This window comes from Anopheles aquasalis, chromosome 2 (assembly GCF_943734665.1).
Source record: "Anopheles aquasalis chromosome 2, idAnoAquaMG_Q_19, whole genome shotgun sequence".
Classification (NCBI taxonomy): domain Eukaryota; kingdom Metazoa; phylum Arthropoda; class Insecta; order Diptera; family Culicidae; genus Anopheles; species Anopheles aquasalis.
The window spans coordinates 85,568,706-85,583,146 of NC_064877.1; the positions used below are offsets into that span (position 1 = coordinate 85,568,706).

Sequence of the window (14,441 nt, forward strand, 5' to 3'; positions counted from 1 at the left end):
AGATTTCTTGAAGCGGCGAGTTTCCTCAGCCTAAAGTATGATCGGTTGATTGCTGTTTGTTCAACTTGTTCGACTTTTAGCTCAAATTAATTTCACTGAAACGGACACATTCCTTTCGCTCTCGACGAGTCACAAACACTGACACTTTGAAGCAATGGTTACTCGATTCGATCGAGTCGGAGAAGCATGGAACGGTTGCTTGGACATGGCATGGTTTGCAACATTCTTTTCCATATCCTTCCATCTATTCTCTGGCGAACCGCTGGTTTCCCACGGGTTGCTTGGTTGTAGAGCGACTGAAGAGTTGTTTTACATTTCCGGACCTTCCCGGGTGCTTCATGGGCCCTCCCCCTCTGGGGAAATATGAATTTTAATAACTCTTACAACAAACAACCCCACGCTCCTGCCCTCTTGCTCCCCCGCTTGATCGAGGATCCCATAACGCTTTATCTAAAACGAATCTAGCAGGTTCCTGTCCCACTCCCGGGGCCCAAGGCATACGGGTTTCCACCGGTCGGGCCTGGTAGATTAGTGGTAATATGCATTTTAATTCTTTGTATTATTCATGGGACGATGGGCTTGTCCTGGCGGTTGCCAGAAAGCCAACGCAAAGAAGGAATGCAAAAAAAAGGGAAAAGAAAAATGAAAAATGTTGATCCTTGCGAGTTCGGTGTACGAATCGAGGCGGTTTGTAAACAAACAAGAAAACCGGGGAAGTAACCGGGAGTGAGTGGGGTGGGTTAGGGATCTAGCTCTTCCCACGGCTTATCCGCTGGGATCACCAAATGGAGAGGAAAATCCCGCAACGGAACGAACGCGCGTGCTTTCCCGATGTCCGTGTCCTTAGCGGCTGGGCCCATCAGGAGTTTATCATGACAATGAGCCACCCTTACCCCCAACGCAGTTCCTCTACCGCCTCGGAACGTGATATGGCGGCCGCATAAATTTTGTCTCCAAAATGAAGATTCATTTCCGCCATATTGGCTGGTATCAGTAGCAGCAGGATCGCTTGCGCTCGCTTGCTGTGGTCGCAGCGACGGCAGCATGCCAGTGCGCGCCCCGCTTGGCGTTTGTGGCTTTTACGGTTCACCGCATCCTCCATTGCCTCTATCAGATCCGAGGGTAAACATCGACGACCGCCGGAACGTGTACCAACGTGGCCACGAGTCCGCTGCTATCCCTGTTTTTTGGTGCAAATAATGCTGAGGGCGGCGAGAGGAGTTGGAGGGAGGGCTCTAAATGGTGGGAAATTTGTGGAAAAGCGCGCGATGACGACGTGTAGCCGCAGGGCCGTCTTTCTCGAAAGCAGCAGCAGCTGCTGCCTCTCCGTAGACCGAAGGCATTTTGTGGGAAAAACAAAAAAAAAATGGCGAAACCGGAACCCCAACACGCGCCTTCGGGCATTCCGGCAGCAGCAGCATCAGAGTTGTGCCACATAAACAAGATCTCGACGACGACCCGGTCGGCCGAAATTGCGTCGTTTTTTTGGGGGACAAGGACCAAGGGAAAGGGAACTGGAAGGAAAAAAGGGAGGTGGAGGAGGAAAAACTTGTCGGCCAAAAAAGGCGCTTCACGTTTTTCATTTTCATCCGGGTCCGGCAAGCAGCTACGCGACGCTCGCTCGCGATGCTGGCGTGCGTTTCATCGATCCGTTTGGGTTTGCCGCGAAGGTCAGGTTCAGAGGTTGGCCGTACACCCACCCTCCTGGAGACTGTTCCATTTCAATTCCGTGTAATACGCACGCAATACGCCGTCTTCGACGTCCGGGAATCGGGGCAATGGTGGCAAATGAGTGCCGGAAAGCAGGGATGCGCGTCGAATCCCTTTTACGTCGTCGTGACCTTCGGCACTCGCCGAAATCTCTCTTCTCCACTTCTGCAGTGATCTCTGCAGAGTAGAGAGAGAGAGAGAGAGGAAGAGAGAGAGAGAGGACATGGAATTTGTTGGAAGTCGCTTTCGCGTCCTGCGGAGGACTCTCCAACGCGCACCACCAGTTACGCATTTCCGTCCGTGTTCGCTCGCTCGCTCGCACATACAGCACAAATCTCGGTCTCGGTCCTGGCGTTACAGCGAACCACCTTTCGATGGTGACAGGCTTATGCGACGTGGCACGGCATTCGTCCATGCCACGTGGTCCATATTCCACTGGCTTACCTTGGTCTCGTTGGTATTCGGTTGATTTTGGTTGGTGTTTTTTTGGGGCGAAGATGAAGGAGCGTTTGCTATTATTGTTGCAGGCACGACGGACGAGACAGGAGGCAGAGAACGTCAAGAAGGGAAGATGGCACTCTTATCAGCATTCACCAGAAATCCTCGCTCCTGAGCTGTGGTTTCTGTGGCTCACCTGAGGCTCGTCGCCCTACAACATCATTGGCCGGTTCTTTCAAGGTCAACCTGGTGGTGGCGTCGACGAAGTTCGAAGCTGAAGATGGGAATACTCCTTGGCTTCTTTAGCAGGCGAGCCCGAACTAGAGTATTGGAAGGCTCGCCTACTTGGTTTGGCGCAAAGTATGAGCTCAATTTCCAGTCCAGTAGTTCCAAGGGTGGCCATGTTGAAGCCACATCGAATATACCGAATGCTACGGGATGTTTCGCATTTTTCGGTTGGTGGAACGCTGAACGAACACGGAAGCTTTCTCATACATTATTCCGTTTCGCTCATGCGCTCCATCCGCTACCGAGACCAAGACTGGTGGCCGAGTAGTGGAGCAGCAGCAGCAGCAGCAGCAGCACAAGAACCCGGGCCTTTTTATGATCGTAATGAAATAATTTATGATCACCGGGGGGGGGGGGGGGGGGGGGCGCACACAACCACATACACTCCTTTTTTCAATTACCCTCACGCACTGCCTGATGGGTGGGAGCTTAATATGTGTGCATGCGTGTGTGTGTCCTCCTGTTCCTAATTAGAGTTCCCAAAACTCAAGTGACGATTCCGCGTCCGATTGAATCTAATTCTCGCTCACGCGGTCGCTCGTGGACCGCGTTACGTGTGTGCGCGAATCCGTTTGATTCAGTTTCTGGCCTGGTCCCGGGTCTCGGTCTCGGTCTGGTCCTTCCCATGGGGTGCGCGTCTCGTGTCTCGGTTTGCGTATATTCATGCGTATAAATAAGTGTCCCCTCGGGGCACCACGGCACACCGCAAGGACGAACAAGGGTAATCCGAAGAGCGAGAAGCCGTTGCTGCCGACGCCACAGCCGGTTCAACGTTCTTAGGCGCTCCAACTGCGTGCGCGAGTGTTGTATGTATTCAAATCACATGGAAATGACTCATGTGAGCGGAGCAGCCACTGGAGGATTTTGTGCCGCGCGACAGGCGCCGCACAGCAGCAGCAGACCGGCCACCACCATTCCCGGCACAAGATGGCGTATATTTCGGGCGATTTCGGGGATTGGTGTCGGTTGGGTGTCATAAATCGGTGGAGCTACAGTTTACAGTGCCACGGATATGTCGTTACAATCTGGATCTGCCAACCGCTGGGGATTACAATATGTTGCGAATGTATTGTCTTCGGTAACGACTCGCGGAATCGAGAAGATATAATGGACTTTCACCGACCAAACGGCGTTTGCCCGTGTCCATCAATACAACTAGGCAGAGTGCCGCGAAGTGTAATCAAAAGTCGTGCTTCGGCGGATTGCAAACAGCTTGGAGCATCGATCGCTGAATCGCTTCGACGATCCTTGGTCCCAAGATTGCGCAATAGAGAAGCGGCGCTCAAATGCCCACAGTGATAAGCGAGTGTGTCTGTAAGATCGCACACAGAAGGAGAGACAGAGAGCCAAATAAATCCCTCGCAACCGACTAAAGACAGTCGTGATCAGCTTTCAAGCGTAAACATATCATCGTCTTTATTACAACAAACCACCGGCGACGGCATCGTCGTCGCCGTCGTCGTCTGCGTCTTAGTTGTCGAAGCAAATAAAAGGGAGAAGAACAAAGATCGTAAACATCGTAAATGTATGTAAATAAGCAAATAAAGCGGATACTCCCGTCGGAAGTGTCGACGACGGGAGGGCGCGACGGAGACACAAATTAAACGCGTCCGACCACTCTCCGGCACAGCGACTCGTGAATGGTGCGCCCCAAGCCTTTCGTGTGGCCCACAGGAAGCGACGGTTTTCCAAAAAACTAAAAAAAAACCTCCTGTGGTGGCTACAAATAAGGAAGCAATTAATTACCAAAAAGTGTCAAGCGAAAGAGAGAAGATACGCAACCGAAACCCAAGGTTGTCAATCTCGGAACAGGGTTTTGTACTTAAGCAGTGCAGCGGAGCACCTTCCTTCCGAATTACATACGCCTTGCCTTTCAGAATGACTTCATGATGCGGAAAGGCATTCGAACCGCGTCGCGATCGCCAATGTAGGTCACTCACAGCTACAGATACCGAGCTAGCGATCGTAAAATGTAAGATTTTTTTTTATCCACTTCATTATACGGTTCAGATACCGCGAGCCGAGCCGGTCGCCAAAAGCTAGCTGACCAAATCGGATATCGGTGAGCCAATTTAGTGTGACACTCCTGCGTCTCCCACCTGACACCTCATTCAGCAGCAGCGGTAACGGAGCGATCGTCCGTTATTGTGTCGCCATCATTGATTGTTTGTTTGTTTTGTCTGGCCAACAACTGGCCATCGGTTTGCCGATATGCTAAAATATGCTGCGCTTGAGGATGAAGGAATTCACCTCCTGTTTCTTTTCGTGAAAGTGACGATACGACGACGGCGGTGGTTCCGGCATTGCGAAACTCCTTCTTGGTTTATATTAATTTGTTGTGAGAGGACACCCAGCCCGTAGCACAAGTTGTGAAAATGAGAATCGAATTTTCCCTCCACTAGCTTCCGTTTGACAGGTGCGTCCCCCCCTTACGCAGGTGGTCGAATCACTAATCGAATTAAACCGAATGCGATGATGCGCGTTGGTTCGTCACTCGCTTCGATTTCTCGATCGCGAGGAATGTTGCTCGGTGGCGGTGGAATGCTGTCGAAAACGCGATGAGTCGTGGCATTATTTTCGTCTTTTTCTTCAGCAACATCTTGGCAGCAACACATTCCCTCCAATGTAGAAGGAATGGGGAGGCTAAGATTGTGAAATGTTGCTTTTCTGCCACGCGCAGGTGTCCACCACCGACTTCCGACTTTCTTCCGATCGGCAAACGTGGCCTCGACGGGACACACAGATCACTGGCAACCATCTGGGGCTGTGTGTCGGCACGTGGGGTGGTTTTGTCGCAGTCAAAACGGAGTGGCGATCATAAAAGAAAGGAAAAATTATGTTAATCACACCGAACGACAGCCAGACGGGCATAAATAAATGGCGTTAGCTCTATCGTCTTGATGGCCACCGTCCGCCCGTCCGGCCGCATCCTAAAACCATTTCCTCTCGGGTTTTTTTTCGGTCGGCCGCTGGTTCTCGTCCTCGATTTTTAGGACACGTTGGGGTCATAGCTTTCGAGTTGGGGACATATTTTCGACTCTTCGATCGTTTTCGTCTACTACTGAAGCCCGCGCCGCTGCTGGTGGTCCATCTTTCCTCATTTTGTAACGACGCAGCTCAGTCGAACAGCGGTCAATTGACCGGTTGGGAGTCAGCTCATCATCGCTACATGTGATTTCATTTTTCTCGCTTTTCGGATCACTCTCTCCCTCTCAACACCTCTGTCTGGTCGGTGATTAACCGCTAAACATCCTCTTCAAACACCGTTTGGGGTGTGAAGACGAAGGATGGGACAGAAAGAGTTCACTTTCCCTTGGGGACTTTGGTTCGCGTTCATTGAAGAAAGCAAAATGTATTAAAAAACCAAGAACAACAAAAGGAAGGCAAAAGTTGCAGATGATATTGATGCCAGACAGAGAGTTGGGGTCCTTCTCGGTCGGTTCGAAGTGGGCCGGCTTTCTCGCGCATCGTCGTCGTCGTGGTCAATGGTCCGTGAGGTCATTTATTTTACAACAGTCCGGGAGGTCGGTCAAGTTAGACTCGAGGCCCGGACTGACTCTCGGTGGTGCTTGTTTTGTGGCACTAAACCGATTGTGTTGATGGGCGCCCCCCTTCGAACGAAAAGCGCGAGGAAACAGCAAAATTTCGCAATTTTACTGACTATTTTTATTCCTTTTGTATGGTCAGTGTTGCTTTGGTGTCGATTACCCTTTTTTTTGAGGAATTTTAAATAATTAAGCAATTACGTGCGACGGAGTGTTGCGTGCATCGGATTTAAGTTCGTTAGTTAGATTAGCTCCACGAACCGTACCTGCATTTGCTATCGGCGATAAGTGAGTCGAGTTTAAATTATTTATGAGAAGCAAAACCAGTTTTTTTTAAATTAATTTTTGAAATAAGGACTCATCATGATAGTTTACAGTTTTTACTACAAAACAGCGTAACTTTTCGTAATTTTGACTTTTAGTTTTGTAGGTGTAATTGATCAAAGTACCCTCTGCCCTCTTGTCTCAAACGACAAAATCTAAGTAATCTTTGGTATTCATTTAGCTAGTTATGCCACGACAACATTCACTTCTTTTAGGTCAATTCCCTTGGGGCACGGTAATAGAAAATTCGTCAAACGGAAAATGAGCGGTTAGCGGAATGGAAGATAGTCTCCTATTTCGCTAAGTATACCCTTTACTACACCTCAGCTAGGCTATAAGCTAGAAAGTTAATCAAGAGGCGAAAAAACCCACAATGAAGACCACCTAATACCCTCCAGCGGTTAGACGAATTTCCGCTCCGTTCCATCTTCCGGTGAGTGAGAAGTTAGCGCCTAAACGCCCCGTCGATCCCACGAAGCTAAGATCCAAGCGGATAAGCCGTTGAAGTGTGGAGCGTTCTGTACGCTGGAGGCAGCTCGGTGGAAACGCTCCAGTTGACAGCCTAATCAGCCTGGTTCATCGATTCCGAAACGCTGTGCTTTGCTTTTGCTTTTTTCCACACACAAACACTCGTGCCCCTTAATAATTATGATACCTCTTGCTTCTTGATGCCTCTCTTTGTCGGTGTCATTTGGTTTGGTTGTGCCACGATGGAACGGCAAAGAACATACAGAAGAACCGTGTAAAGGTGCTCCCTGTGGAGTACCGTTTGAAGAGGATAGACTACAGATCGACTTCAAGAGGGTGGTGGTTAACGAAAAGCGATTTTAAACATCAAATGGTCATCAACATATCACCCCCACGAAACGGTCGAACCAAGCGTGCCCTACCTCTAAGCAATCTTTCGGCCAATTTAATCATGAAACGAGATCATCAAGCCATCGTACAACACAGCCAATAGTTTGCGTGATGGATGATCTTGCTCTAGCGCAGGGGTGGTATTGCGATCGTTTTAAGTATCATTAACCGGGAATGCTTCGATCACGGCTTCGAGCAATGTTTTGCTGCTCTAACGATGCCAACGATGCCAACGATCTTTCTCGCAGATGTTGCTAGGCCTGCGGTCTGAAAAATGACGAGCGCCGACGTGCTTGTATCCAAGAATGCTATCAGTCAGTGGATGGATACGTGAGTGTATGCTGCAAGGCAGCTAAATAGTACAGAACCGTTGTCCATTTTAACCACCCTGGAGAGCGAGTGAATTGTTGAGATATAAATCATGGGTTTTAATGTCACCTCGCTCCATATTTAAAGGGAACAGATGCCGCTAGAATCTGGCCAAAAACGGGTAGATAAAGCTCTGGAACAAAAATTCTTGTATTCTCGGTAAAAAAAACTGTTTCTAAGCTCATCGAAACTGCGACAACCAGGCAGTTCGATCAATCGAAGTAACCATAGTAGGTTTTTGGTTGGAAGTTGTACCTCATAGCTGAACGGAATGCAATTCTCAGCTTCTGTTGCCTCGATTCATCCCAACCGTGGCGTGGTAAAGCAGCAACAGTGTTGCGGTGCGTGGTTCAATCACAACCACACCACTGAACCAAACCAAACCAGAGCAGACCAGACAGGATAAGGTTTATTTTTAATTTGAAATTCTCTTCTCAGCCTTATCGGCCGTTCCCTCCCCAAATTACTGAAACACACGATCGCACTTACACTCACTCTGCTTCTTTCTCTTCTCTCTCGCTCTCTCTTTACAGTTAATCTGACACGCCGCTTCACGACGGCGAAAGGGAACGACTCGATCGCCATCCAGGTGTCGCGCCGCTTCTCACATCAGATGGTGTCGCGCATCTTCGCGATCTTCTTGCGCGAGGTGGTGGGCTACCAGAACGTGAAGCTGGTCGAGTACCCGGAAACGGCCCGCCTGACGGATGAAGAAACCGAACGCATACGTCAGTTTCTACTACTGGATCACCTCTCAAAGTGAGTGGCCATGTGCGTCCTAGAGTGAGCTAGAGAGTCGCCCAATTAGTGGCGCATTACGTGGACAATCCGCGTGGAGGTGACAACACCATCACCGGTGGCGATTATAGTGTCGCTTCGCTTCACCTCGCCGACAGCTACCATATCACGAATCGCGCAACCAACAGCCAAAGGGGGTGTAACTTGGGGCCAGTCTGGGGCCATAAATATTGTCTTACTTGAGCCGCGAACGCGGTGGATGCGCGTCGTCGTCATCGTCGTCATTCGCCGCTGGTTTCGTTTAATTTCGGCGCAAAAACTCCCCGGAGCGGCGGCAACGGAGAGACATAAGATTAACGTTCTCGTTCGCGGTCACACGGGACCAGACAGAGGGGACCAGCAGACACACCGCAAGACAAGACAATTAGCGGTGAACCGAAATAAAATAAAACGCATATTTAAACATGATCACGCGAGACGCGGGCAGGGGACGGAGCGCGGGAGTTTGGTAAAGGTTGTGTCCGCGTGTCTATGTGTGGCAGCCAGTAATTTTCGTGGCAATCTAATAAGCCTCGAGCGAGTGGACATTTGCACATTTTGAGCAAACCGAGATCGAGGAGGCAGCAGCAAAAGAGACAGAGAGAAAGAGAGAGAGAGAGAGCCAGAGGGTGCATTAGCTGCTAAGTGGCGAACGGGAATGTCACGCAATCTGGAGCGCAAATGCCGCTCTGCGGACAATCAACCCGTTCTCCTATGCTCTTATGGATAAAACTTTGCGTCATCACGGCTTTTATCGTTCAAAAATCAATGGTCAATGGCAGGGCTGTGTGGTCAGGCCGGCGAAGAAGAAGCAGAGTGGCGGTGGCTCTGACAGGCACATTAGAACGGACTTAAAAGTCGACAAATTTTAGTTTTTTTTTGGTTTTTGATAATGAATGATCGTGGAATAATTGTACGCGATCAGACGATCATGGCGTTCCAGTGGGTGAGAGGCGGCGAATCGGAACATCACCATTACTGTGAGAAAATAAGGCTCACTGATGGCGCTGATGCCAGCCAGCCAATGGTTCTAATGGTTTTAATTAACTGCGAACCAAAGGTGCTCCCGATAGCGTGCCACGGCGGCCACGTGCTGTGATCATAACTGGTGGAGTAGCATACTGTGGGGTCAATGACCGATCTTGCTTGCGCAGCATGACGTGTTGTCTGCAAAAGGGAGAGGAAACAGGGGAGAGCAACAGGAACCTGCAGGCCACGAGCAGATCTTCCACGAAGAACTGATGGGCCCTGGATTGAGATTTATGTGAGCGAACGATGGGAACAAAGCCCCCCCGGAAAGGGGATCGCGTTTGAGGTGGAGATCATGGGACGCTACCTGCTTCGTAGTTGAAGGAGTCGCCAAAACAAAACAAGAAGGAAGCTTGAGCTCTTGGGTCTTGGGTCTTTTGGACCGGTCCGGCGGTTTGGGCCGGGCAGCTTTGGGTTGCCCATTCCGTTAACGTGTTGCAATGCAGCGCACGTTCACCAATGTTCGACTGATCACCGGTTGTCAGCGTTTCAAATTGTCTTCCAAATTGTCCAACGCTTCTCGCCCGTTGGCGCAGATCGTGATCACCGCTATAACTGTCAATCGCGTTGTGTTGAATGTAATACTTGCGATTTTTTTTCAAATTCCCCCCACTACAATATTTGTTTCATTCATTAACACCAAACACTCCGAGCACGATAAGATGGCGGCGGGGAGAGTGGCGATCATTTACTTGATCGCCTTCGGAACCCACGGGCATCCTTTCGGCCAGTAATTTGATCCCAAGCAGCGGACCTCGCGCGCAAAAGCACAAATGCCGAAGATCAAGTGCAGCTGTTTATTTCGTAGATCGTGCTGATCGACGCATAACTACACGAAAAAGTTTTTCTGGTTGGAACTTGATAGGGTCTATGTGCGTCGCTGGCATGTTTCGGAGCACGAAACTCCACATTCGATCGTCATTCAAGTGCCCTCTGCGGTTCCATTGTGGGCCTTCAGTCACTTCACCTGTGTCAACAGGGGCTGGTCGATGTCTTTTGCCGAAAACCCTTTTTTGGACGCCGATTGTTATGTGAGCCGCACACGCGCACGTTTTTTCTTCCCAAAACCCGCCCCCGTTTTTGTCTAGACCGATCACACAGAACAGTACCGTGGCGGCTGAGCAAACAGCATCCGTCCTCTACGTTCGGTTAACAACAAGAACAAAAAAGCAAGAAAAAAATGAAAAAGATAAAAACGCAAATCTTAAATCCTGTACCAAAGGCGACACTCAAGGCTCATGAGTGTGTCCGTTTGTAGTTTAAAAAATAAAACAATTTGTCTTTGGCTGGCTGGCTAGCTCGTGTCGTGTCGGGACACATTCGGATTGCGGACCGCCGTTTACTGCGTCGTCGATTGTTTTGATTCCCGACAGCTAACCGACGGAGTCGAGGATATGATGGCCTCTCGCGTGCACGAAAAGACTAAATGCCCGTGAGGTGGCGGTGAAGGTGGGATTTGATATTTCGAGAAAATGACACGTCGTCCGGTTGATGTTCGTTGGTGTGTTGAGCTTGAACGCATATCGAACACGCAGCTCTCTCTCTCTCTTGTTTTGTTCCGTTTTTTCTAGATTAAATTGTTGTACGTATTAAGAAAATTTGTACGTCTCTTCTTTCTTACAGTGCTGGTGATGAATGGCCGGTTCCAACGATCGATCTGGAAGTATGGCTTCTGTCGGACTACAATATGATTCCGACGGCAGTGCAGGAAGCGGGAGCGATTACGCATCCGGGCCGGTTTGGGCTCTTCATCCCGAAGTCGCTGGTCCGGAAGGAAGAGAAATATCCAAAAGTGCTACCGTACACCCTGTTCCAGCACGATCCGAACCAGCCACAAATCCACCAAGAGTTCATCAAAAAGTTCGACATCTCGGAGAGTATGTTCGAATCGATCGTCCGCTATGCAGAACGGGCGTGCGGTCGCGATTGCAACGAGCAGGGCATGTTCGTGCCGGAACAGTGTACGGTGGAGGGTCGCAAATGTGGGCTAGTGCTAGCGCCCCACTACGATGATACGCACTTTCTCGTGAAGCACATCGTCGAGATGCAGTTCCAGCTGAAGGTGCTGTGGACGGGCGCCAAGCTGCAGCTAGCGATCCGTCAGCTAATGGCCGCTTACGGCGGCGAGCGGAAGGTGGGCAAAAAGTTTCTCGTCTTTTACTGGACCCCTTCGGAGGTGATCAACAGCCGCCAGCGGCAGTACCTGCAGGTGACGATGCCCCGGTGCGAGGAGATGGCCGTCAGCAACGATACGGGCTGCAAGTACGAGCTAACGCCCCGGTTGAAGTACTACGCGAGGAACTTTGCCCTGGCATCCCATGCCCTACACTCGTTCGTACAGCTGTACTTTGATGAGTACGACATGGAGCACTTGTTCGATCTGTACGATCAGTACGAGGACCGTTTACTGGCGGCCCAGGACGAACAAAACCTCGAGTACAGCAAGCGGAGCCTAATCGAGAACTACAATGCGATCGCCTGCGATTGGATGAAGAGTCGCAAGTACGTGTGGGCCAAATGGTACCCGCGGGATGTCAAGGAGAAGATTGTCATCGGTGGCATTTTCCCGCAAACGGGGATGGGCCCATCGTATCGCGGCATCCTTCCGGCGGTATTGGCAGCACAACGTGACATCAACTTAAATCAAACGACACTCAGCAATTACGAGCTGGAAGTGCATGTGAGGGATGGTATGTGTAAGCCGGACGAGGTGTTGAGGCAGTTCATCAACTACTACCTGCAGCGCTCGCACACGGTTGGAGTGTTGGGGCCGGCTTGCAGTGAAACCGTTGAACCGATTGCAGGTACGATTGGCCTCCTGCCTAGTAGAAGAGCATAACTTCTAACATACTTTTGGCTGATTTTGCAGGAATATCGAAACACTTCCGCATGGCTGTCATCTCGTATTCGGCCGAAGGAGCCTCCCTTATCGATCGCGAAACGTATCCATACTTTTTCCGGACCATCGGTGAGAACCAACAGTACAAACACGTCTATGCCCAGCTACTGCCAAAGCTAAAGTGGCACCGGGTGGCGGCACTGACGGAGGACGGTCAGAAGGCTACCGAGTACATCTCGTACATGGAGCCGATGCTGAAGGAGCACAACATCGAGCTGATCTCGAACAAAAAGTTCCCCCGTGATTTGAAGGACGGCGACATGAAACAGTATCTGGAGGATTTAAAGATGAAAAATGCCAAAATCATCATCGCTGATGTGGACGACCGAATGGTTCGGGTGATCATGTGCAGGGCGTACAATTTGCAGGTAAGGTGCCGCATGCTCTAGTGCCCGGCTGCCCTCATGCCCTCTGAATATTCATCAATCTTGCGCGATGGTTAAAAGATGTTTCAGGGGTTTTCGGTTGCCTAGTAATGAAACCTTCCCAAGGTCGCAGACTGAATCGTCGTACGTCATGAATTGGGTATGCTGGCGCCTTTGAATATTCATATCTAGGACCGGGCCCTTCACTTACAAAACATTCCTAACAGAAGGGTGGGGAACAGTTTCTCCTGTATCGACGATTCGGTGCTCAGAGACACCGTAACCAAACGTTCTGTTCTCTTAATTTACACTAAAGTGCATGATCAAACGGGTATGTATACGTGATATAACAATCACGAGCAGCGTGGCAGTTGAACGCTGATACTGATTGGTAGGCGATTAATGAATAACGCCGGCGCCAACGAACAAATGATGAGGGAGCAAAATACTACGAATAATGACACTGCTAGTCCCCGGATACGTGTAATACGAGCAGTCAGGGCTATGAAATCGCTTAATCAGACCACCTGTTGTTGGTTCCACTTACCAAAGTTGTTTACAAGCTAAATGGCGCCCAATCTGACTCCCCTTCCAACTGGGCCCGGAATTCAAGGAATGGGATTGTTGTGTCTGATCGAGTTCTCAGGCGCAGAAGGGCAAAATTGCAGATCATCCAGAAAAATAAAAACGCTGCCCTGTTGTTGGTGGGGTCATTTTTTCACCCTTATTTGATTACCATCCCTTGAGGATGTCTGGTGTGACATGTAGTTGCGGTGTTGGTCGTGAAAATGTTAATGACGGTGCTGTTCATCGATGAAGGTCACTGGCATTATTCTTCCAAACGGAAATCGTTTCATCATCGTCTCACTAGCTATGTAACTTCCCTGTGAATAACCGTTAAAACCTCTTGGTTCTACTGCACCATACCGATTCGTGCCAAATAGAGAGCGCTACTGGGATGCTAGACCGCGTAGAAACCACCGCACGGCGCACTGCGCCTACTACAATGTACTGCAACGAAACGCATTCGTCATAAACCGCACGTAGCCCCACGGAGTTAACTGGTCGGCATTTTGTTTCATTTTTGCATCGGTTGCTACGTGATTGCAAGGCACTTTTGTGTGTTTCATATTTCGTCTCGATCGGGGGGTGTTTTGCCGCCGTTTTGCCGTGTTTGCAGAAGTGCAGTGCACTCATCGTGTGCTCATGTTCGCACGTTCGCGCGGTGTCCATTGATTGATTTGGCGTCATTTTTTGGGGCGCCATTTCCGCCACCGGATATCGGCCACTCGTATTACTAAGGTGCAGCTGCACAATCTGACTGCGCAAAGGTACAAATCATGGGTTATGGATTGCACCTTCAGCTAGCTGGCGCTGCCCTTTCAAATGACACCACTTGTGGTGCATTCGTGACACTATTCTCATTTTAGCTCTGGCGATATTCATTCTGTGCTACGATGGCACAAACTGGTTGTTGAACGAATGCATCCCGTTGCTCGTGTATACGTTGGCCAGCTGCCACCGCTCCGTGAACGTGATAATTAGTGAACGCGCCACGCCGACGAAACGGCGAAACAATGTCCATCGTACTGCTCACTGCGAAACGGCCATTCTTTGTTGGCGCTGTAACTTTGTATGTTTTGTGTAGTTGCGGTTTTGGATTTGTTTTTTCAAGAAACTTTCCTCGCCGCCATGAACCACACAAGGGCACAGGCCGTGCGGTTTGGCATCGTCAGCAAGCCAATGTTTATCCGTTGCAAACTCACACGTTGTGTCCTCGTTTGCGGTTTATGCTACAGCAGAGCAGGCCTCGAAAGCAAGTGCTAAAAGGTCTAGAAT

At 49.9% G+C, this 14,441-nt stretch overlaps 1 protein-coding gene across 5 annotated transcripts in view; it reads left to right on the forward strand.

The window, feature by feature from the left end:
- The window catches only part of LOC126581554 (uncharacterized), a 34,331-nt gene that overhangs the window by 15,827 nt on the left and 4,063 nt on the right, over positions 1–14,441 (forward strand). For all 5 annotated transcript variants that reach the window (XM_050245287.1, XM_050245289.1, XM_050245290.1 and 2 more), the window contains exons 3-5: positions 8,066–8,291; positions 10,962–12,142; positions 12,208–12,605. In XM_050245287.1, coding sequence (XP_050101244.1) covers positions 8,066–8,291; positions 10,962–12,142; positions 12,208–12,605 — 1,805 coding nt within the window. The remainder of the gene's footprint in view (positions 1–8,065; positions 8,292–10,961; positions 12,143–12,207; positions 12,606–14,441) is intronic.